The sequence below is a fragment of the Spea bombifrons genome, chromosome 6, assembly GCF_027358695.1.
Source record: "Spea bombifrons isolate aSpeBom1 chromosome 6, aSpeBom1.2.pri, whole genome shotgun sequence".
In the NCBI taxonomy this organism is placed as follows: Eukaryota; Metazoa; Chordata; class Amphibia; order Anura; family Pelobatidae; genus Spea; species Spea bombifrons.
Genome location: NC_071092.1, coordinates 20,738,930 through 20,763,831, shown reverse-complemented (window position 1 = coordinate 20,763,831; position 24,902 = coordinate 20,738,930). Strand labels below are relative to the sequence as shown.

The 24,902-nt window shown below is 42.0% G+C and overlaps 2 protein-coding genes and 3 non-coding genes across 5 annotated transcripts in view; 3 read left to right on the top strand and 2 right to left on the bottom strand.

Moving 5' to 3' along the window:
- The window catches only part of SERHL2 (serine hydrolase like 2), a 69,963-nt gene extending 68,730 nt beyond the window's left edge, over positions 1–1,233 (bottom strand). The window contains exon 1 of the mRNA XM_053469091.1: positions 1,008–1,233. The gene's annotated coding sequence lies outside the window, so the exon portion shown is untranslated. The remainder of the gene's footprint in view (positions 1–1,007) is intronic.
- A 3,045-nt stretch (positions 1,234–4,278) lies between these two features.
- On the bottom strand, positions 4,279–14,462 carry POLDIP3 (DNA polymerase delta interacting protein 3). The gene is made up of 9 exons (XM_053469070.1): positions 14,356–14,462; positions 13,074–13,455; positions 12,586–12,675; positions 8,810–8,926; positions 6,840–7,025; positions 6,022–6,099; positions 5,777–5,906; positions 5,611–5,677; positions 4,279–5,031 (listed from the first exon to the last, which is right to left on the bottom strand). The coding sequence occupies exons 1-9, from the start codon at positions 14,424–14,426 to the stop codon at positions 4,848–4,850; spliced, it is 1,305 nt and encodes a 434-aa protein (XP_053325045.1). The 5' UTR covers positions 14,427–14,462; the 3' UTR covers positions 4,279–4,847.
- A 340-nt stretch (positions 14,463–14,802) lies between these two features.
- Positions 14,803–14,951, top strand: LOC128501036 (U12 minor spliceosomal RNA). The gene has a single exon (XR_008354978.1). It is a non-coding gene; the product is annotated as a U12 minor spliceosomal RNA (small nuclear RNA).
- A 4,260-nt stretch (positions 14,952–19,211) lies between these two features.
- Positions 19,212–19,360, top strand: LOC128501038 (U12 minor spliceosomal RNA). Its single transcript, XR_008354980.1, has one exon. It is a non-coding gene; the product is annotated as a U12 minor spliceosomal RNA (small nuclear RNA).
- Positions 19,361–23,603: 4,243 nt separating this feature from the next.
- LOC128501037 (U12 minor spliceosomal RNA) lies at positions 23,604–23,752 on the top strand. Its single transcript, XR_008354979.1, has one exon. It is a non-coding gene; the product is annotated as a U12 minor spliceosomal RNA (small nuclear RNA).
- The last annotated feature ends 1,150 nt before the right edge of the window (positions 23,753–24,902 follow it).

Below are 24,902 nucleotides of genomic sequence, written 5' to 3'. Positions count from 1 at the left end.
TCTATTATGTTATAAAATAATTATACCCATATTATTGTCAGAAACAAGTGAATACTTAAACATTTGCAGCTTCTTTTTGCAACTTAGTCGTTGCAACTTAGTATCAAGAACTACAGAAAAGAACATATTATGACCATTTTTGAGTGTAAAAAGTGTACTGACGCCTAGTGACAGTGATGAGCATTGCAGCCAATCATCCCAATATGCTGTTTAGTATGTCCCCAGTTTGATGTTTAATTTAAGGATATATTTTCACCTCAAGGTAGCCAAGGTCTGTGGCAACAGGTGGTAAAAATAGCACATTATCCACATAGCCAGGATGTATATTTCATACCTCTATGCAGTCACTTGGTTTTAGCATATCTGTTTGCTTTAATAGATGGATTTATTAGGATAATCCTGATCCTCAAGTATCCGTAATAATCATTGGACATTAGACCAGAGAAGGCACTTTGCTGAAGATTCTGAAGGTTACAGGTTTCCATAGGTAAAGTGTACACTTTTTATTTGGTTGTCATGTAAATCTAACAGGTCTCCAAAGATGGTCAAAATGCGGCCAGCCCGCAGCACTTAAGGTGTTAGGGCAATAAAACAGTAAGGTAGACTCATGCCCACCATATAAGTCAAACTCGTTGAAATGGCAACTACTGGTGTGAAAAAGAGACTTTCCGAAAAAAAAAAACCAGTGCTAAAAAAAATGGACAATAGGGATGTGTACATTTACTCCTGAAATTCAATATAGCTTTTGCTGTAATAATGATTTTACTTATTACTTCATTAGGTCCAGCCAATTACATTTCAAAATATGTTCACCAGACTGTGTTCAAATGTTTCTTCGGTTAACCATTTTGCCCGTCCACATCACACTGACGAAGCTACTCACCCTCCCCCGGGGTTTGATTTGACCTGATTTAAGGGCACACCGACAAAATCTATAAGTTATTCAGGAGGCGGTTACGATACCATTACTATCAACCTAAACTGGGGTCCCCACTTTGATTACTTACGTTTAATCCACCTTAACTATTGAAGGACGCGAAATATTGATCAACGCACTTTGGATTTAATGGCAGCAGATACTAATTATTACAAAATAATTCTAGTTCAGAATAGAGCAACAACATGTAGGTAAGAATGTCCGTGTGTCATTCAGAAACAAGCAGGAAATATCGTTGGTGTCTTGTGTTTAGAGCTCAGGAAGTGAGGTAAGGAAACGGCTTCGCGAGGAGACCAGGGAAACGTCTCGCAAATGTGGGTTATAGGGTCCTCCAAAAGCAATGTAAACACATTTGCGAAAGATCCCCCATGTGTTTTATGTCTGGCTAAAGAATATAATAATTACTGCAATTACACTTAGTTGTAAACGTTGTTGGGGCTGCTCTATGGGAAGGGTATGAGTGATGGGTGGTTTAGACAGGGTTTACAGATGCCCCTCCCATCCCCCCCAAAAATGTAATCATATTGGTTCCTCAGGTCAAGAAAATTATGTAAAATGAGTGCCGTTTCTCAGCTGCTCCAAAAAGATTGGGTTAGTTTACAAATACTGACGTCATGAGTGGCATGTCCTTCTTGTGTCATGCTACGTTGCTCCAGAAACTTTGAAAACAATAACATATACATGTTTTTTTGCAAGACACTTGTAGCATTGTTAGCTAAGCAGCTACATAGTTGTAGTTTGAGACATTCTGTTCACCATATAGCATTAATTGTTCAGCGGAGTGACTTGGAGCTGTCTAGCACCTCTCAACTTTTCCGCTTGCCAAAGAGCGGCAATTTGTCCTAGGAGTGACAGTCCATTGAAACTCATGAGTGTGTAAGCCTTTTAGAAGACCATTAACCCCTTAATGACAGGACTGTTTCTTACTCTTAGTACATTTTGGGACAAAGGCTCTTAACATTTTTCAGTGTTGCTGTTTAGCTGTACTTTTCTGCTTTCTCATTTTGTGCACCCACACACATCTTTAGATACCATTATTTTTATCATATCTAATTTACTATATATATAAAAAAAAGAAAATATGGTTATTTGTGTTTAAAAAAACGTTCTCCCTTTTTTCTGCAAAAACTAATGAAAAAACCTGATAAATAGATTCTATTTTTCCTGAGTTTAGAATTTTTTTTGCTTTTTTCTGCAAGTTATTGGGCAATAATTACAAGTAGCATTTTGCCATTTTTGTCCCCAAATCTGGTCATTCTGCCCCATGTGCTATTTCAGGTATCCTTGAAACCAGCCAATGCAATTTACTCCATCAAACCATATATTTATGAAAACTAGACACTCCAAGGTATTTCAAACGCTGGTATTTTAACCCTTTCCATGCAGTAATTCTAACATCAGCCTTTGTCAAACTTTATGGTAGTAAAAAAAAAAAAAAAAAAATTTCCACACACTTTGTACTCCCGGTATAAATTCTCCGCTCCCAGTATTTGTCAGCAACAGATCCTGAGCGCAAAGGCCACCTTTGCGAGGTGTGTATTTCTTTGCCATTTAGACATCTGGTCAGTCTGTGCGCATGTCCCGTATTTGGGACATGTTTGAAGCCGACCAGTCCAATTTACCCCATCACATCAAACATTTTTGAAAACTAGGCACCCTATGGGCATTTTTAATGCCAATATTTTAACCCTTTCCCTGCAGCAATTTTTGTGAAGATAGCACTAATTGTAGGACCTGCTCATAAAAAAAAACCTTTATATAGATATATATATCCATGTGTATATGCATATATATATATATTTGCACTTGTTTGGGGACAGTGGGGAATTATTTTTACATTTTTTTCCCTAACCCCACTGATTAGTGAGCTGGGCTCCATTGACCTTGCATGGTTGAATACAGTACCTGCATTCAACCTGCAGGAGGAGCTCAAGAGGGTCTGGATATTATAATTTATAAAGCGCCAACAGATTCGGCAGGGCTGTACAAGATGAAAAGACGAAAAGAACAATACAGCAATAGACATACAGAAAAGAGAAATGGCGGGCCCTGTTCTACCAGGAACTTACAATCTAGGTAGATGGCTAGACCCTCTGTACGCATTCATTTTTCAGTTGGCGACGCCATCTTGTGAGTGGCGGCAACGCCATTCACGTGATGGCGCTTGCGGTTGCTCTTCGGAGCAACAAGACGATTGGGGTAGGGGGGTTGTGTTGCTACATGCCTCGATATCGTGGCATGTCAGCAACACCGATTATGCTTAGAAAGCGATTGCCGATCTCTTTCTAAGCTGTTTCAGCCAGCCGCCACTGTGACCTTTGATGACTGGTGCGGCAGCAGTGGCCATTTTTTGTGGGGAGGGCTTTCCTCCTCGGATCCTCGGTCAGCCTCCCTGGTGAGGCTTCTGTGGATGCTGCAAAGCCACCGATCGCGGCGATGCAGCTGTTTAACAGCAGCCCGTACATGTACGGGCTTTGTCGTTAAGGGGTTAAAGAACTTTATTTACACACTGATTTCAAAACAAAATTACTGTGCTGTTTTCACACACATTGTGACATCTGGATTGCATTTGCAGCTCCTGCACCTTCACCTGCAAATTCCTGCGTTAGTAGATAAACCCTACAGAACTTTTTTTGTACGCGTAGACAACTTCTGCTGGGGCTTCTATGAATCAGCACCGAAAGGTCATATCATGCCGGCGCCCTGTCATAGAAGCCCCAGCGGAAGTGCCAGGCAGAAGAGGTTGTCTACGCACATTGCCATCCAGGTCCCCTGCAGCACCGCGGGAATCTTCTTTGGCAGCCGGTGAACGTCTGCGCTTCTGCCCGGCCCTTCCACTAGGACTTCTATGATGGAGCACCGGAAAGTCACATCATGCCGCACTATCATCGAAGCACCAGAGGAAGTGCCTGCAGCAGCGGAGTTTGTGAGAGAGGAGCACTGCAGGGGATCTGGATTTTAGTCTTATAGCCAGACCTCTAATTTGAGGTCCAAATATTAGACAACCTCGAATATAACACGAAGGGTATTTTTCAGAGCGTTTACTATGAAGGAAGAAAAAAAAAGTCTTAGATTTGAGCAAACTCGGCAAAAGGGAATCAAAGCTGAGCAAGCCTTAGTAAAGTATACAATATGGTCGCTCACATTGCAGGGTTACTCTACTTCTCAGAAGCCAAACCATAGAAAATGTTTTTCTTGTGCCCCCCCAAGCAATATGAACATTTTCCAAGAACTCCTCTCTCCAGAAATCAAATGCCATTGTTTAAAGCGGTGTGTCCAAAACTTATACAATCAAGAGCAGTGTGAGTTATTCCATAAGTCAGACAAGAATACTACTACAATAAATGTCTTAAAGCAATATTTTCAGATCAATAGAATAAAATACTGACCAGAACCCTAACAAAAAACCCCCACAAACCACTAAATTTAAAAACATAACATTTCTAATGAATGCATTTTTAATCAACTATCAGTTACACCAGATAGTTATCTAGAAAAGTAAAGTCTCATGGTTTCTGCAACATACATTCATCAGGATGCATGTTTGTATGTTAAAGGGATGCCGCACATAAGAAGAAGAAAAGTTATATTGTGTTTTTAGTACAAACAATAATTGACAGTATGGGACTGCACATACATTTACTTTTTTTTTCTCCTGGTAGGAGGCATAACAATGTTTTAATGGAAGAGAGTAATTAAAAAAAAAAAATTGTATGCTCAAGAAAACCAAAGGGAAAAAATGTACAGACAACAATCAGACCGATTGTCCCACACCATGTCTGAAATTTTCCAGCGAACAGCAGCTGGTGGACAGGTTTAGTTAAAGTTTCAGGGAAAAAAACAGTACTTTTCCATGTGTCACTGGAACCACTGGTTCACTCAAAATGGGTGCATCCTTTTTCTGTAGGCCTCACAGCTTGATCTTGAATGCAGTTGGCTGAGCAATTGCTGAAGACCCTGAAGATTTAAACAGAGCTTTCAGGATGGTGTCTGGGTCGACTTCAGCTGTTGAATTGGTAACAGCTGAGGATGATGAGCTGGATCTTCTTGCTTCAGTGTCTTTCTTTGCTGTGGCAGGTGTGTCACTTAATCGTCTGTGAAAACAAATGGTCAATGGTTTGTGAGGGACTTGTAAAAAGTAGCCATGGGAGATTTACTAAACTACCCAGGGCTACAGAGTAATAGTAGCACTTTTGAGATTGCTCAGAAGCACTTGCACACCCCTTAATTAGAATTACATCCAACCCAAATATCTTAAGTTATCAAACAATCTGCCATTGCTCACCCTTTTAACTGCAGTTGTGTTGCACAGATGTGTCGATAGAGTGCTCTCAGATCTTGACTTAAGTCAGCGAGTATAGATTTAATTTCTTAGGAAAAAAACTTAAATATATGCAAGATACACTCCAGCCTTTATATACTCAATGTCCCCCCCCCCCACCAAATCCAGAGGAATTAATTGGAATCCACTCCATACGCGTCTCTACCTAATTTGCCTTGGAGGAGCCTGGCCAAATGCCTATCCTACTCACCAACTGCACACATGCATATGTGGAAATTAATGGGGGCTTTTTTTAATGCCTGTTTAGGGCAGTTGAAAAAAACCACTAGTGACACTGACATGGACCTTGCAATGTATGTTATACTCGTACAATCTCTGGAATTACACTTACAACAGTATGGGCTGATCCGATGTGATAATATTTCCATTCAAATGAAGATTACATTTCATGGGTTGCCCTGAGAACACAAGAAAAAAAAATACAACCACAAATTATTTTTTTGGTATGGTATCTTAAACAGTCAAAATGTCATTCAATTTTTCATCCTCACACATACCATCCAGGTATCTGTTGTTGTATTTTTTGTAGGCACCAACTGCATCATCTTTTCTAACAAACACCACTTCTGCTACACCAGGGCTCACCAGACGGGCACGCTTCAGAGCACCGCAAACACAGAATAGTTCCTGTAGAGTAAGGATAGAAATGATCAGTGACCACTGAGTACAAAACAAGCACATCAAACACAGGGTAATGGATGAATCGATTCGGTGTGCATTTTTTTGGTACAGTTGTACTCACCACAATATCTTCTTCTGTGACCCTGGGATGCAAATTATTCACTGTCATTTTAGTGCCTTCTAAAGGACTGAGGATTGGCTTGAAAAGAAAAGAACTTCCATTATAAATTAATACATCAGGGTTGACAAATTCAGGTTTGGATCTAGGAGCCAGCTTTTTTTTTTTCTTCCTTTTAATTTTTCTGGCAGCTGGGGTTTGTCGAGCCTTGCCATACACAACATCCTTTGCTCACAAACACCAACAACTTAGTACCAATAGTAACACACACACACATGCTAACATACTAGGCTCATGTACACACACATGCTAATTCCATACCTTTAACAAACAACCCCATACACATGTGTGCACAAACACTATAGATATATAAAACTACACACCAACACTATAGGCACATACACACTAAATCTGGCAATACAATACAGTAGACTCTGGCACTATACATTTACACACTGACACAACAGTATACACACAGACTATACATACACACCCTGACTGACACTAGAGTGTACACACTCACATATGCTACATTCAATTATTTATTTACATCACATACATGTTACTAATTACATCTTAAAATGTTTTCAGTTCAGAAAGGTGTTTAAATTGTTCAGATGACCAGTGGTCATCCAGGACTGGCAGCTGTTGTGAAAGTAAATGAGCACTGTTTCTTCAATTACACTTAAATCACAATATTGTAAAATTTTTCCTCCTAAGTTCATATTCGGCCATAGTGCCAGAACACATGTAAAGACAAAGACAAGGTTTTAATACATGCCAGCTTCAGCACATTTTTCAACCCAGCCTTTAAAACTCACCTCCGAGGGTACTGGTTGCACTACAGTAGCTTCCTCTTTTGTTACCAATGTCCGTGACATGGTTAAGGTTTTTGGACGTGTAGTCGGAACAGGCTGGGGAACAGGCGACGTGTACGAGTCATTTTGTACCACTTTTGTAAGAGGAAGGGTTTGGCCAAGGGAGAATGGATTTCCTGCCATCCCTGGCTAGAAAAATGGAGTGGAAAGAAAGATAGAATTAAAATCCACTTTTACATCGAAATCTAAAAGCAGGTATTTGGGGACTGTCCAAAGAACTATTGATGAGCAGACGCTTCTTTACTATTGGGCCTATATCATCTTGCTGGGTCACCTGGGAATCAACTAAAAGCTCAAATGCACGGAAGCCTGGAGTAAAGGAATATTTAACTGAATCATTGCCGATCCACAATAACCCAGAATTCCTTAATATGAGTATCTGAAGAAAACAATCACATGCTGTTCTGTTAATCCCTTCCCAAGAGTATGTTGTATTTTTATCATGCTTGTGATTCCTCAAAGGGTATACTTTTGAAAAGCACACAAGCTTGCATAATCTAGATATTTATCAGCCATTTTGTTACCAACCTCTGGCAAATTTTGCTACATCTACAGATTACGGAAAATACCACACACATGCATAGGTTTCACCCTTTCTGTAAATAAAACGGCACACACTGGAAACTAGCTATGATATTTTAATAGCAGTTCATTATTCTTGTGCAGGTAAAAAAGCAGATTCAAAATACCCCCCGATTTTTCCTCTTCTTTTTTTTTTTTTAACAAGATTATATTTCTGCATCACCATTACCAAGAATTCCTCAATAGTATTTATTTTTGAAAACATATTTGAAGCTTTTTAAAACCGTTTGGCTACTAAGAAGGGCAGTGTTAGCCAAATCTTTATAATATCTTCATAATATAATTTAAAAAAATATAACTAGATGGGGGCAGGGCAGGGGTGGTTGAAGTCATTGGCATGGTCATTGGCAGGTAGCATCCTGCAAGAAAAAAGTGCCTGCTACAAAGTTTTAGTGATTGGAAATTTGAACTACAAGCAGGCTTCTATAAAAGGATTTCCAAAATAACTCATTCATTAATTCATTTCTGTGACAGCTTGTATAGCATAAACAAGTTGAACATGACAGTTTGTGCCAAGTAGATGCCAACCTTTTTGTATCACACCTTGGCATTTCAGTTCCCTCTGATATGGATGTCCAAGCGTAAAGAGAAATTATTTTGCAAAGGTAGAGATCCTTGCCATGAGACATTCCAAGACCTGGCACCTTGTACCTCATAGTTTGAGGTTACAATGGTGTGTATTCTTATGGATTTCTTTCAAAGCCCCAATGGTCTTCCAAACAACAAAGAGCTCTAATTAAATTAATAGATTCCCCACCACCAGACAGTTGCCTATAGCAAAGCCTGAAACGGCAACTTTGTTACCTAGAGGCAAAGCCACTCCAAACACATGAAGGAAGAAACATTACCGATCGCTCTATTCCCTGCGACCCACCCCTGCACTGATCACACTGTGAACACCAAGGAAGTCTCCACAGACTTGCATTGGAGATTACAATGCCTGTGATCGGCCAGTAGGGGGGATGTCACAGCAGGCCAGACATACCCTACAGGGGATATCCTGTCTTCCTGTTACTTTCTGGCTTGCATCATCAGTGACACCTTCTGGGAGGGAATGCCAGATTGTTCAAGTAAGGCTTACCTGCATTAACCTCGGTAGCCATTACAAATGAATGGTCCTCAGAAAGCCAGCGATGCTGGCTTCTGCTGACAAGGGGGGAGTCTAGGCTATCAAAAGAAGCCTCTGCAAGAAAGCCAGGACACGTAGCAAAGCCTTTTAGGATGTACATTTAAGGGGACTGAAGGGGTAAATAAAATATTTTTAAAAAATATAAAATCCTAAAATGTATAAAACTACAGCGTATTATAAAAAGACCAGAATATTTCCTTACTCGCTTCTGCAAGGTATTTGAAGCTGTGATCTTCATCTGCTTGGTAGGTAGAGGAGGGAGCTCCATTTCTTCTTCATCATCATCATCATCATCATCCTTGCCAAGCTGAGATGGGGGCTGCGGGAAGGACCACACAAATGAGTAAACTTTTTTGTGAGATTTCAGTCAGCGTTTTTTTTTTTTGTTTGTTTGTTTTTTTTACTCGGACAGATACGTTTGGCCTGACCACAAAATGAGAGAAAAATAGTGGCGTTTAGTTATTTTTTATTTTATTTTATTATTTTTTTTTTTAAATCACACAAGTTGACATTCACAACCTCATTTGTGGGTCTTTGGATACCCGGAGCCATAAAGCTCCCAAGTATGCTCAAACAGAGGAGCTTAGTAAATATGGCACTGTCAAAGGATACCATAAGTCAGTTTGTGAAATGTCTGCCGCGCTAGAACTGCATCTGTTCATCTGAGATATACTTTCAAACACAGATAGGTGTTGTGTTCAGGGAAGCAAGGATAAGTTTAAAAAAAAAATGTGTTTTCTGGGAACTAAAGAAATAAATCAGAACTTAATTGACAGATAACGACACTGACGTTATCATTCAGCACATCCAGTATGCTCAGTTTCTGAATACTTTCCCTGAAACATAATATTCAGGGATATCATTTTTAACTTATGGGGAAACAGCTTCTTGATCCAAGGAGAGATCTGACTGCCATTATGGCGTCAAGAATGATTTTTTTCCCTTAGTATGTTGCAAAATTGGAAAGCGCTCCAAACTGGATTTTTTTGTCTTCTTTTGGATCAACAGATGTGGGAAAGGCTGAACTAGATGGATGCATGTCTTTTTTCAGCCTATGCAACTATGTAGTCATATCTAGGATAGCATTATGCCTATCCCACGCATATTTAAATGGTATTAACCTTTAACACTTCTCCTGGAAGGCTATTCCATGCACCCATTACCCTCTGAGTAAAATATTTCCTGATTTAATGTCCTCTTTGCGGTAGTTTTTAATCTTTTAAATTAAAATAATAAATGCTCTGAAAAATAACCCTCGTCTTATAATCGGGGTCGTCTTATAATCAGACCTCAAATAGGTCAGACTATGAGACTAAGATCCAGATCCCCCACAGCGATGCAGGGGACATGGATCCTCCTGTGTTATGCCCCCCCCCCCGTCAACTTACCGGTGCTTCTGAGTCCCCGGTGCTTAGTCCGGGCAGCGCGTAGAGCTCTACGCGATTCACATAGACAACTTCCGCTCAAGCGCATAGAGCTCTACATGCTGCCAGGACTAAGCACCGTGGACTCAGAAGCACCGGTAAGTTTGGAAGAGGGAGAGAGTGTTAAATGGGGGGGGGGGCATAAGGCATTTCTGGAGGCAGAGTGCTCTGTGAAATGCCTTTTAACCCCTTTAATGGCACTCTGCCTCCAAGAAATGCCTTTTAACCCTCTATGCGCCACTCTGCCTCCTGAAATGCCTTATACCTCCCTATATGCCACTCTGCCTCATAATATGCCTTTTAACCCCCTAAATGCCAGAGTATAAGGCAATTCTGGAGGCAGAGTGGCACATAGGGGTCAAAAGGCATATCATGGGGCACAGTGGCATATAGAGGGTTAAAAGGCGTATCATGGGGCACAGTGGCATTTAGAGGGTATAAGGCATTTCTGGGGCAGAGTGGCAAGCCTGGGGGCATGACTGGGGGGGCAGGTTGAAAAAAAGGAAATAAAAACAAAAACATTTTTCTCAATCATAGCTTTTATTAACAAACAATTGTGCACATAGTTTACATGAATTAACATTTGCTGGTAAAACTTTTTTCCTATAGGGTCGTCTTATAGTCAGGCTTTTTCTTTTCTTCATTAATATTCTGTTTTTGGGGTCTTATAATTGAGCAAATACGGTATTTAATCATTTCTATTATATCCCCCTGTTGCATCTTTCTTTCAAGCTATAATATACCATATTTGCTTGATTATAAGACGACCCCCCAAAAACGGAATATTAATTTAGGAAAAAAGAAAAAGCCTGAATATAAGACGACCCTATAGGAAAAAAGTTTTACCAGTAAACAAATTTTTTTAAATAAAAGCTATGATTGAGTTTTACCAGCAAATGTTAATTCATGTTAACTATGTGCACAATTGTTTGTTAATAAAAGCTATGATTGAGAAAAATGTTTTTGTTTTTATTTCCTTTTTTTCAACCTGCCCCCCCCAGTTATGCCCCCAGGCTTGCCACTCTGCCCCAGAAATGCCTTATACCCTCTAAATGCCACTGTGCCCCATGATATGCCTGTTAACCCTCTATATGCCACTGTGCCCAATGAAATGCCTTTTGACCCCCTATGTGCTACTGTGCCTCCAGAAATGCCTTATACCCCTATATGCCACGGAGGCAGAAGCACCGGCTGTCAGTGAGGAGAGTTCCCCGCACCGGCAGATAACTTACACAAATAAGCAAAGACTAGTCCATAACACTGATAACCTCATGTCCCCCCCCCTTGCCACGGTTTACCTTCTTGATGTTGTAGAGGTGGGTGAGCATCCCATTCCCTCTATCATCGAGAGATGAGAGGAGGATCCAGGTCTCCTGCAGCGCTGCAGGGAATCGTACTCTCTGGCAGCGGGTGAACGTTTGCATGATGCATGCAGACAACCTCCGCTGCTGTAGCTGGTCGGTACTTCCGCTGCGGCTTCTATGGTGGATCACGGGAAGGTCGGGTCACGCCGGCGCTCCATCATAGAAGCCTCTGCAGAAGTGCCGGCAGCTGCAGAGGCTGTCTGTGCACATTGTGCAGACGTTCACTGGCTGATAGAGAGGAGGATCCAGGTTCCCTGCACTGCTTGAAGGGATCTGGATCTTAGTCTTGTAGTCAGACCTCTATTTGAGGTCTGATTATAAAACAACCTCGAATATAAGACGAGGGATATTTTTCAGAGTAAATACGGTATGTATACAATATGTTCATAATAAGGGAAGCACTGCCACCAAAACATATTTTGCGTGTGACCTATACATATATACAAGGTATTTTAATGCATGACAGTGCAGTTCCATTGCTAGTGCATGCATGCTTACATAGTTATACAAATACACATGTAAACTTACATTATTGAATGGGAAACAAAAAAAAATACTGTAAATGAAATAAGATGCTAAAGTGGGAGGTAACACTTTCTAATTCTACTAAAACCGAACCCATTCTGGATTTCTATAGCTTTGACGCCAATGTGATCAATAGAAGTCACATGGCATTCAATCAAGTTTTGGTCAGTATAAACAAATTCCAATAAATCTCAATATATTGATGTCAAAAAAAGTGACTATTCCTGTGCCTTCCCTCAATACCAGCAGCACCTTAATCATGTGGTTTCCCTTCCACATAAAATGTGAATTGCACAAAAAAATATCAAAATAAAAGTGTTATGTGCGCTTAGTATAAAAGTATAACTCTATTAATAAAAAAGAAACAGAACCTGTATATAAATCTTGTACATGAATGACTTCTTAGGGCATAGTATCTTAAAACAAAAAAAGAGAAGTGTAATACAGTATGAGTATAATATACTGTACACTATTCTTTTTTATTAACAGATTTATACTAAGTGCACTTAACACTTATTTTGATCATTTTTTGATCTATTTCCCCATAAGAGAAAAAAGAGGGGTGATAGTTTCAGTCACTTTTAGAATGTATCGTAAAGGCTTGGTATTTGTGCAACCTGAGTATTTGCCTAAGCAGAGGGTATATTGTAAACATGGAGACTTACCTGCTTTTGTGGCTGGTGATTTACCACATTGATTCGCATTCCTTTGATGGAATTGTTTATACATGATGTTATAATCTTTTGTTGAGGAATCTGCCAGAAACAGAATAAGATATTACATTCTTCTGGGGGAAAAAACCACAACACAAGACAATCCTTTTTTTTAAACACTGGTCAAACTGTACACACTTACATATAAAAGTAGTTTTTGTGTAAAGTAGTAACTCTGGATCAACACAGGAACCTTCCTTCCTGGTTGCTGTGGTTAAGTGGTGCTCAATAAAGCTCTTTAAACAGAACCCTCTAAATTTTTGTACACACAAAGTTGAAAATAAATACTACACAACATTAGTGTCCCATTGGTCAAAGTATACCTTCTTATGTCCACTCATCTTTGACCAATGGTAGTTGAAACCACAGAAACAGTATGCACTTGAGCCATGAAGTACACAGAGAGAGAAAAAAAGTTAAATAAAACACTGCTTGGACACCTGGATGGTCTTTGTGAGCTTTATGAATGAAGATCCTGATGCAACAGCCGGGCTAACCGCTGCAGTTGGTGCACTCCTTTTCAAACTCAGCTTTTCACGTGCATCCATCACCTTGGTGGGTTTCTCCACAGCTGAGACTAGCTGCTTTCGTGAATTTAGCATCTCACGAGCATCCTGAACTTTACCCTTGATGCGGAAGCGGGCATCTTTAGCTGCTAGTTTCTCTCGGGCATCCTTTACTCCCAACTTTAGACGTGCATCTGTCATGCCGATTTTTTGTCGTGCGTCAAAAGTCCTTTGGAAGCTAGTGCCAACTGGGCGGCTTGGAACCGAAGGTTGAACTCTGGATCTCATGCCCACTGTGCCACCACGACTGTTAAGCCTAGAAGAGAATATTTTATGAAAGGGAAATTAAGAAATCCAACAAAAGTCACTAAGAAACTAACAAACCCCTCTTCCAAAGGTTTTATCACCTTCTTTTTACACTAGAATAGGATAAATGCACTAACATGGCTGTTTCCCATTTCACTTTATAAAATGTATTCGGGTTTATTTCAGATACTGTACTAATTCCCATTTATCCCAATACCCAAGGTAAAAATAGATCATATAGCCTCACTTTAAAAATTTAAATTGAACTGTTACTAATCTGGGTTTTTACTTCTAAAAACCAGTTTTGTTTTGTTTTTTTACACAATAGTAAACCACCTCCCCACCATTACATTAATCTCGCAGAGTTATTTTATACATTTTAGTCAAAATTATGGTCAAAGCCTGCATTTGTAGAAGTTTTAAATAAGGCAGCTGTAGAACAAATGACAGTAATTAACAAGGTTTTAATTTTACACTGAGAGAGGTCATCTTGCAACGAGCATTAACTGGCCTACTAGTCCACGAAACCCAATATTCACACTTATATATAGTTACAGCATTGGATAAGATCACAGCTGCATAACCAAATACACATATAATAACACAGAATACACAAATACTCACGCTACCTACACAGGCGAACGAGAATGTATTTTTACGGCTAACGCGATACTACCAAGAATAAACCCCATTCCACCCCCGCACAACAAACACTTAATAAAATATAGGCCACAAAGACTATGTATTTAACGTACAAAAAAAATCGCCACGCCGCTCTTTAACCAATCCGCCGTCGAGTTCAATTATCCATAACTAAAACCATTCCTACGCAACGAGAGATGCAACACGATAAAACCATATAAACCTCCACATCATACCCACGACAAAAGAAACCAGACTTCCTGCTCACCTGCTGTACATTCCCGTTCCGGTTGCTAGTCCTCGTTTCCGTATTAATTCATCAAGCGAAACATCGGCCATATTTCCACAGGACTCCTTCAACACACTCGAAGCGACGCTAAGAAAGTAGGCGTAGCAGCGCCGTATGTACACGTAAAAACGCACTAACATCTCATTGGCTGGGAAAAAGCAGAAAACACGGAACTACTAGGTACTGCTGGGGAATTGTACCATCATGCTTTTCACACGACAGCAAAATTTACATATGTAACAGGAGATGTTATTTTTATGTTAAAATGCTCCATAATGTTTTATTTGACTTTTCCTTGAGGCTTAAAGAAAAACACTTTCAGTCAAAGCAGAGTTCAGCGGTGAAGGGTAAATGAATCCTTGGTCTCACAACAACCATAGTGGAGATCTTTCTGGATGTGGTGTTCCTTTCGTAACCTGAAAAAGTATGCCTTAAACTAATGAGTAAGGAAAATAACGAGCCGGGGTGACGCCTGGTTCCTCACTACATACGTGAGAAGAATTTTTGAGCGGGTACAGGTCGCCCCTAGAGGATCCACCTACCTTGTGGGACCTTAAGGTGAAGTGATCTGCCCGTCCCGAGTTTGTTAAAATATCAGAAAAAAAATTAGGAGGAATGGTTTTCATGTGTTTAATAGTTTCGCTATTGAGTGGTGTTTATTCAATTCCTATGCCTGATGCCAATGTTATAACAATCATGAAGGTTAGTGGTGACCACAGAAGAATGACTGAGAACAGCGCAGTAAAATATACCATGTACAGTTTACAAAGATGGCTTATGTTTTGCATCCTCTAAGTAGGCACCCATATCTTTGTTAAAAATATTGCAATACTGTCCATACAGTTAAGTTATTATACCAAATACGATGCACAATTTGTATCCTTTTAATCAAGCAGTAAAATATTTTTATATTTATATAAAAAAAAAGGTTTCACCTTTCTTTCTGTACCAGGTTGTGCATTCTGCCACTTTTTAGGGTCCTAAAGGAGTGGATCAACCAGTGGATAAACCACTGGATCTCTGCTAGGCATAAGCCAGTTGGACTTTACTTCAATAGTTTGCTATGGGGATATTTTTTTCTTCCCCCTCCCCCCTTCTTTTGCACAGAGGATCCGGTGCTCAGCTGTGGAAAAAAAGGAAAAAGTGCCAAAACGTGCCTGAAGGCCACAGTGGACACCAAATCCCCTTCTTCTTTTCTTCGTGTCCCACACTCCCCAAAAGGATAAGCAACCTCTTTCTTCCTTCCACAGACAAAAGGCCTGCAGGAGGGCCGGATCTTCTTGGTTCTTCCCTGCAAGACCTTATGGGTGGCCCCAACCCTCTAACAACAAAATGGGGTTGGTGCTCCAAAAGGAGGTATTCCTCCCAAACGGAAGCCGAGGAGGGCCGGATCTTCTAGGATCTCCCCAAAGGGGAGACCCACGTAAGTCTTCGGGAAGGAATGGTGGCACAGCCCACTGTTCGCACAAATATCGAGTCTCCAAGGACCCGGCTCCACTGTAGCATTTTTAGTGTGAAACCATATCAGGTGGGTCAAAAATCTAAATCCACACATGCTCAACAAACCAAAAATAGTATATGTGAACAGTGCAATTTGTGCCATTAATGGCTTCAAGTCATGGCTCGTAAGTTTAAAAAAAAACAAAACAAAAAAAAAAGACATATTAAGTTTAATAAGCTTTATACCCAACAGGTAGTCCCTGTCCTTGAGAATATGCAACTAGGAGGCAGGGGGTAATATCAAAATTTATTTGGAAGAAAAAGGACAAGTGGGTAATATATAAGAACTGGAAATGTATACCACATAAAGTTACTTTCATGCAGACATTTCGGCTCCAAGTGCCATATTGCAAATATGTGCTTGGCACACTCCGGGGGTTAAATATCTTGACAAGGTCAATTATGCAAACACTCTGTATGTACCAATGGTTGTAGTACTATGCTGTTTGGACTGGAGCTATGTTTGTGATGATGTTAATGTTAAAAAGCAAATAAAAAAGAAGTTTTAAAAAGTTACTCCTTCACAACCAGCCACAGGACAGGGAAATTTTAAGTGAGGCGTATATAACAAAAAAGTGCATAAAACAAAGAGTCCGGAGTAAATATAGCGTACTTATCCACCTGTGTACATGGAAATGAAAAAGATGTGCCCCCACACACCAATCATGTGCTGAGTGCCCCGGCGGACCAAACCGAGGGGGGCACTATAACACCCTCGGGCTCCATAATGCAAGCTAGACCTTGAGATCAGAGGATCAAGCTTGTCCTCTCTCCAGGGCCGCGCTGAGATGGGTGCACTGGTTGCACAGCGCCCAGGCCGCAGGGAGCCGAGCCGTCACTAAAAGCTTTCTCACAAAAGAGACAGAGGCCTCACGTTTCCCCCACAGGACTTCAACAAGGAAAGGAAAGTGAATACGGAAAGTCAGGTGTGGTGGGGGAGATAGTGAGAAAGGGGAGAGAGGTAGTAATAATCTTAAAATAAATAAATGTATAAATAAAGAGAAAAATATAGGGGAGAGATCATTAAGAGGAGAAGGACAGATGGCAGTTTCCATATGTGCAATGTAGGTGCTGGGGCAAGTCCTCTGAGTGCAACCTGGGTGCTGGACAAGTCCTGTGGATGTAACCTGGGTCCTGGACAAGTAGTTTGGATTTAACTTGGGTGCTGGGGCAAGTCCCATGCAGTGGCGGAACTACCGGGGTCGCAGGGGTCGCGACTGCGACCGGGCCCTGGAGTTCTGCCAGTCAGGGGGGCCCAAGGGGTGCCGAGCGGTTGCTGAAAACGACCGCTCGGCAACTCTTGGGCCCCCCTGACTGACAGAAATCCAGGATGCCTCCGCTCCCCGCCGCTGCTGCCGCCGTCGCCGCTGCCGCCGTCGCCTGCCTCAGCGCTGCCCAGAGTGCAGTGTTGGGAGCGTGAGGCGTTTGTCTCGGGTGCCGGCGCTTCACGCTCAGCGCCGGCATATGACGTCATATGCCGGCGCTCAGCAGTGAAGCGCCGGCACCCGAGACAAACGCCTCACGCTCCCAACACAGGAGTTGACTATAAGTGACCTACAAAGGGGGGGTAGGGAGGGAGTGGGTAGATCGTGAGAAGGGGGGGTAGGGAGGGAGTGGTTAGATCGTGAGAAGGGGGGTAGGGAGGGAGTGGGTAGATCGTGAGAAGGGGGGTAGGGAGGGAGTGGGTAGATCGTGAGAAGGGGGGGTAGGGAGGGAGAGGGTAGATCGTGAGAAGGGGGGGTAGGGAGGGAGAGGGTAGATCGTGAGAAAGGGATAGATGGGTTGGGGGTGGAGGGGCCCTTAACAGATTCTCGCACCGGGGCCCTGAGGTTTCTAGTTATGCCCCTGGTCCCATGTGTGCAATCTGGGTAATTGAGGAAGTCCCATGTGTGAAATCTGGGTGTTGGGCAAGTCATGTGGATGGAAACCTGGGTGCTGGAGAAGTTATTTGGATATAACTTGGGTGCTGGGCAAGTCCTGTAGTGCCAGGTCTTGCCTTTGGGGTGTGGGACCTGTGATCTATGCCTGCTATGTGGATCAATGAATACTAATGTGCATTTTTCACCTGATTGCAAATTGGTAGTTTTTTTTATATTGTGTTTTGAATGTAACTTTGTTAACACCATCAAAATTTAATTTCTTGATCCGTGATAAATCAATGTTCATTTTTTTTGTGCATTCTGATTGGCCAACCTTTCATAGTTCCTTCTAGCTGGTTCTTTTATATATTGAAACTGGCCCTTTACAATGTATACCTACAACTAATTGGTGTTAAAACTAGGAAAGGTTGCACCAATGGTCCGGCACATATAATTAAATAGTGATATTAATATACTGGTATAATATCGCGAGTAATGTTGTACCATCTTTAATGTTTGGCTCAGTATGTAGTGATGGGACTTAAGGTGTATCACCATCAATCCTTGGCACAGTATATAGTAATGGGAGAGATATGCCGTACCACCGTCTGTGTCAGTCTTGGTATAATAAGAGATACACTGTAGCACCCTCAGTATCTGGATCACTATATAATGATAGGAGTTATACCGTTGTGGTGATGGAAGTTGTGGTATACCACTGTTAGGCTTAGTATATATATTGACGGGAGTTATTCTGTACCACCCTCAGTTTCAAAGCGCGAATAAATCACTGTTTTTTTTTTTTTTTTCTTGCCTCAGGCGCAAAAAGAGCTAGCTACAGCTTTGCCCCTCACGGTCAACGGCTTCTTAAAAGTCAGAGCGCACAATGTCACTGAAATGCTGTGGGGGGGGGCAAAGCTGGTACTTTGGGAAGTGAATGACATGTTACATAGCCGTGGAAGGGAGGTCAAAAGGGATGGCATGGCTGCGGTAGAAAATGGGTGTGGTTAGAGGTGTTATGTTTGCTAAGGGGAGGAGCTAGCAATATCGTCATACTCGACTGGGGTTGCCCAAAAATGTGTTGCACCATGCGCCAGTGACCTTATTGCTGCACATCTCTCACAGGTACTCGTTTGATCATTGCCAAAATGTAGAGAACTGGCCTAAGAAAGCAAAATTGGCTGATGCTGAGATGTAGTAACCTATCATTGGCTAGAACGGTAGAGGACATGGAACTAGTGCTAGTAAGTTGTACCATCATGCTTTTCAAACGACTCATTTACATATGCAACAGGAAATGTTCTTTTTATGTTAAAATCCTCCATATTGTTTTAGTTGACTATTCCATAAGGCTTAAAGAAAGTATTTTCAGTCAAGGTGGGGTTTAGCGGTGAAAGTTAAATATATGCATGGTCTCACAACAACCATAGTAGAGGTCTTTCTAGATGTGACGTTCCTTTCATTAGCGAATAAAGTATGCCTTAAACTAATGAGTAAGGAAAATAACGAGCTGGGGTGACGCCTGGTTCCTCATTACATACATGAGAAAATTTTTTGAGCGGGTACAGGTTGCCCCTAGAGGATCCACCTACCTTGTGGGACCTTAAGGTGAAGTGGTCTGCCCGTCCTGAGTTTGTTAAAATATCAGAAAAAAAATTAGGTGGAATGGTTTTTCATGTGTTTTTTATAGTTTCACTCTTGAGTGGTGTTTATTCAATTTCTATGCCTGACACCAATGTTATAACAATCATGAAGGTTAGTGGTGACCAAAGAAGAATGACTGAGAACAGCGCAGTAAAATATACCATGTACAATTTACAAAGATGGCTTATGTTTTGCATCCTCTAAGTAGGCACCCATATCTTTGTTAAAAATATTGCAATACTGTCCATACAGTTAAGTTATTATACCAAATACGATGCACAATTTGTATCCTTTTAATCAAGCAGTAAAATATTTCTATATTTATAAAAAAAAAGGTTTCACCTTTCTTTCTGTACCAGGTTGTGCATTCTGGTCCTAAAGGAGTGGATCAACCAGTGGATAAACCACTGGATCTCTGCTAGGCATAAGCCAGTTGGACTTTACTTCAATAGTTTGCTATGGGGATATTTTTTTCTTCCCCCTCCCCCCTTCTTTTGCACAGAGGATCCGGTGCTCAGCTGTGGAAAAAAAAGGAAAAAGTGCCAAAACGTGCCTGAAGGCCACGGTGGACACCAAATCCCCTTCTTCTTTTCTTCGTGTCCCACACTCCCCAAAAGGATAAGCAACCTCTTTCTTCCTTCCACAGACAAAAGGCCTGCAGGAGGGCCGGATCTTCTTGGTTCTTCCCTGCAAGACCTTATGGGTGGCCCCAACCCTCTAACAACAAAATGGGGTTGGTGCTCCAAAAGGAGGTATGCGGCCCCTTCCCTTCCTCCCAAATGGAAGCCCGGATCTTCTAGGATCTCCCCAAAGGGGAGACCCACGTAAGTCTTCGGGAAGGAATGGTGGCACAGCCCACTGTTCGCACAAATATCGAGTCTCCAAGGACCCGGCTCCACTGTAGCATTTTTAGTGTGAAACCATATCAGGTGGGTCAAAAATCTAAATCCACACATGCTCAACAAACCAAAAATAGTATATGTGAACAGTGCAATTTGTGCCATTAATGGCTTCAAGTCATGGCTCGTAAGTTAAAAAAAAAAAAAAAAAAGACATATTAAGGTTAATAAGCTTTATACCCAACAGGTAGTCCCTGTCCTTGAGAATATGCAACTAGGAGGCAGGAGGTAATATCAAAATTTTTTTGAAAGAAAAAGGACAAGTGGGTAATATATAAGAACTGGAAATGTATACCACATAAAGTTACTTTCATGCAGACATTTCGGCTCCAAGTGCCATATTGCAAATATGTGCTTGGCACACTCCGGGGGTTAAATATCTTGACAAGGTCAATTATGCAAACACTCTGTATGTACCAATGGTTGTAGTACTATGCTGTTTGGACTGGAGCTATGTTTGTGATGATGTTAATGTTAAAAAGCAAATAAAAAAGAAGTTTTAAAAAGTTACTCCTTCACAACCCGCCACAGGACAGGGAAATTTTAAGTGAGGCGTATATAACAAAAAAGTGCATAAAACAAAGAGTCCGGAGTAAATATAGCGTACTTATCCACCTGTGTACATGGAAATGAAAAAGATGTGCCCACACACCAATCATGTGCTGAGTGCCCCGGCGGACCAAACCGAGGGGGGCACTATAACACCCTCGGGCTCCATAATGCAAGCTAGACCTTGAGATCAGAGGATCAAACTTGTCCTCTCTCCAGGGCCGCGCTGAGATGGGTGCACTGGTTGCACAGCGCCCAGGCGGCAGGGAGCCGAGCCGTCACTAAAAGCTTTCTCACAAAAGAGACAGAGGCCTCACGTTTCCCCCACAGGACTTCAACAAGGAAAGGAAAGTGAATACGGAAAGTCAGGTGTGGTGGGGGAGATAGTGAGAAAGGGGAGAGAGGTAGTAATAATCTTAAAATAAATAAATGTATAAATAAAGAGAAAAATATAGGGGAGAGATCATTAAGAGGAGAAGGACAGATGGCAGTTTCCATGTGTGCAATGTAGGTGCTGGGGCAAGTCCTCTGAGTGCAACCTGGGTGCTGGACAAGTCCTGTGGATGTAACCTGGGTGCTGGACAAGTAGTTTGGATTTAACTTGGGTGCTGGGGCAAGTCCCATGCAGTGGCGGAACTACCGGGGTCGCAGGGGTCGCGACTGCGACCGGGCCCTGGAGTTCTGCCAGTCAGGGGGGCCCAAGGGGTGCCGAGCGGTTGCTGAAAACGACCGCTCGGCAACTCTTGGGCCCCCCTGACTGACAGAAATACAGGATGCCTCCGCTCCCCGCCGCTGCCGCCGCCGTCGCCGCTGCCGCCGTCGCCTGCCTCAGCGCTGCCCAGAGTGCAGTGTTGGGAGCGTGAGGCGTTTGTCTCGGGTGCCGGCGCTTCACGCTGAGCGCCGGCATATGACGTCATATGCCGGCGCTCAGCAGTGAAGCGCCGGCACCCGAGACAAACGCCTCACGCTCCCAACACAGGAGTTGACTATAAGTGACCTACAAAGGGGGGGTAGGGAGGGAGTGGGTAGATCATGAGAAGGGGGGGTAGGGAGGGAGTGGTTAGATCGTGAGAAGGGGGGGTAGGGAGGGAGTGGGTAGATCGTGAGAAGGGGGGTAGGGAGGGAGTGGGTAGATCGTGAGAAGGGGGGTAGGGAGGGAGAGGGTAGATCGTGAGAAGGGGGGTAGGGAGGGAGAGGGTAGATCATGAGAAAGGGATAGATGGGTTGAGGGTGGAGGGGCCCTTAATAGATTCTCGCACCGGGGCCCTGAGGTTTCTAGTTATGCCCCTGGTCCCATGTGTGCAATCTGGATAATTGAGGAAGTCCCATGTGTGAAATCTGGGTGTTGGGCAAGTCATGTGGATGGAAACCTGGGTGCTGGAGAAGTTATTTGGATATAACTTGGGTGCTGGGCAAGTCCTGTAGTGCCAGGTCTTGCCTTTGGGGTGTGGGACCTGTGATCTATGCCTGCTATGTGGATCAATGAATACTAATGTGCATTTTTCACCTGATTGCAAATTGGTAGTTTTTTTTATATTGTGTTTTGAATGTAACTTTGTTAACACCATCAAAATTAAATTTCTTGATCCGTGATAAATCAATGTTCATTTTTTTTGTGCATTCTGATTGGCCAACCTTTCATAGTTCCTTCTAGCTGGTTCTTTTATATATTGAAACTGGCCCTTTACAATGTATACCTACAACTAATTGGTGTTAAAACTAGGAAAGGTTGCACCAATGGTCCGGCACATATAATTAAAAAGTGATATTAATAAACTGGTATAATATCGCGAGTAATGTTGTACCATCTTTAATGTTTGGCTCAGTATGTAGTGATGGGACTTAAGGTGTATCACCATCAATCCTTGGCACAGTATATAGTAATGGGAGAGATATGCCGTACCACCGTCTGTGTCAGTCTTGGTATAATAAGAGATACGCTGTAGCACCCTCAGTATCTGGATCACTATATAATGATAGGAGTTATACCGTTGTGGTGATGGAAGTTGTGGTATACCACTGTTAGGCTTAGTATATATATATTGACGGGAGTTATTCTGTACCACCCTCAGTTTCAAAGCGTGAATAAATCACTGGGTTTTTTTTTTTCTTGCCTCAGGCGCAAAAAGAGCTAGCTACAGCTTTGCCCCTCACGGTCAACGGCTTCTTAAAAGTCAGAGCGCACAATGTCACTGAAATGCTGCGGGGGGGGGCAAAGCTGATACTTTGGGAAGTGAATGACATGTTACATAGCCGTGGAAGGGAGGTCAAAAGGGATGGCATGGCTGCGGTAGAAAATGGATGTGGTTAGAGGTGTTATGTTTGCTAAGGGGAGGAGCTAGCAATATCATCATACGCGACTGGGGTTGCCCAAAAATGTGTTGCACCATGCGCCAGTGACCTTATTGCTGCACATCTCTCACAGGTACTCGTTTGATCATTGCCAAAATGTAGAGAACTGGCCTATGAAAGCAAAATTGGCTGATGCTGAGATGTAGTAACCTATCATTGGCTAGAACGGTAGAGGACATGGAACTAGTGCTAGTAAGTTGTACCATCATGCTTTTCAAACGACTCATTTACATATGCAACAGGAAATGTTCTTTTTATGTTAAAATCCTCCATATTGTTTTAGTTGACTATTCCATAAGGCTTAAAGAAAGTATTTTCAGTCAAGGTGGGGTTTAGCGGTGAAAGTTAAATATATGCATGGTCTCACAACAACCATAGTAGAGGTCTTTCTAGATGTGACGTTCCTTTCATTAGCGAATAAAGTATGCCTTAAACTAATGAGTAAGGAAAATAACGAGCTGGGGTGACGCCTGGTTCCTCATTACATACATGAGAAAAATTTTTGAGCGGGTACAGGTTACCCCTAGAGGATCCACCTACCTTGTGGGACCTTAAGGTGAAGTGGTCTGCCCGTCCTGAGTTTGTTAAAATATCAGAAAAAAAATTAGGTGGAATGGTTTTTCATGTGTTTTTAATAGTTTCACTCTTGAGTGGTGTTTATTCAATTTCTATGCCTGACACCAATGTTATAACAATCATGAAGGTTAGTGGTGACCAAAGAAGAATGACTGAGAACAGCGCAGTAAAATATACCATGTACAATTTACAAAGATAGCTTATGTTTTGCATCCTCTAAGTAGGCACCCATATCTTTGTTAAAAATATTGCAATACTGTCCATACAGTTAAGTTATTATACCAAATACGATGCACAATTTGTATCCTTTTAATCAAGCAGTAAAATATTTCTATATTTATAAAAAAAAAGGTTTCACCTTTCTTTCTGTACCAGGTTGTGCATTCTGCCACTTTTTAGGGTCCTAAAGGAGTGGATCAACCAGTGGATAAACCACTGGATCTCTGCTAGGCATAAGCCAGTTGGACTTTACTTCAATAGTTTGCTATGGGGATATTTTTTTCTTCCCCCTCCCCCCTTCTTTTGCACAGAGGATCCGGTGCTCAGCTGTGGAAAAAAAAGGAAAAAGTGCCAAAACGTGCCTGAAGGCCACGGTGGACACCAAATCCCCTTCTTCTTTTCTTCGTGTCCCACACTCCCCAAAAGGATAAGCAACCTCTTTCTTCCTTCCACAGACAAAAGGCCTGCAGGAGGGCCGGATCTTCTTGGTTCTTCCCTGCAAGACCTTATGGGTGGCCCCAACCCTCTAACAACAAAATGGGGTTGGTGCTCCAAAAGGAGGTATTCCTCCCAAACGGAAGCCGAGGAGGGCCGGATCTTCTAGGATCTCCCCAAAGGGGAGACCCACGTAAGTCTTCGGGAAGGAATGGTGGCACAGCCCACTGTTCGCACAAAAATCGAGTCTCCAAGGACCCAGCTCCACTGTAGCATTTTTAGTGTGAAACCATATCAGGTGGGTCAAAAATCTAAATCCACACATGCTCAACAAACCAAAAATAGTGTATGTGAACAGTGCAATTTGTGCCATTAATAGCTACAAGTCATGGCTCGTAAGTTTAAAAAAAAATAAAAAAAAAAATCATATTAAGACATTAAGACATATTAAGGTTAATAAGCTTTATACCCAACAGGTAGTCCCTGTCCTTGA

Bases quoted from the DNA above. Each gene is read 5' to 3' on its own strand.
- POLDIP3 (XM_053469070.1), bottom strand. From the start codon at position 14,426: ATGGCCGATGTTTCGCTTGATGAATTAATACGGAAACGAGGACTAGCA. The intron at 13,456-14,355 runs GTGAGCAGGAAG...ATTCTCTTCTAG, and splicing joins GGAACGGGAATGTACAGCAG to GCTTAACAGTCGTGGTGGCA. The intron at 5,678-5,776 runs GTATGTGTGAGG...TTGTGTTCTCAG, and splicing joins CAACAACAGATACCTGGATG to GGCAACCCATGAAATGTAAT.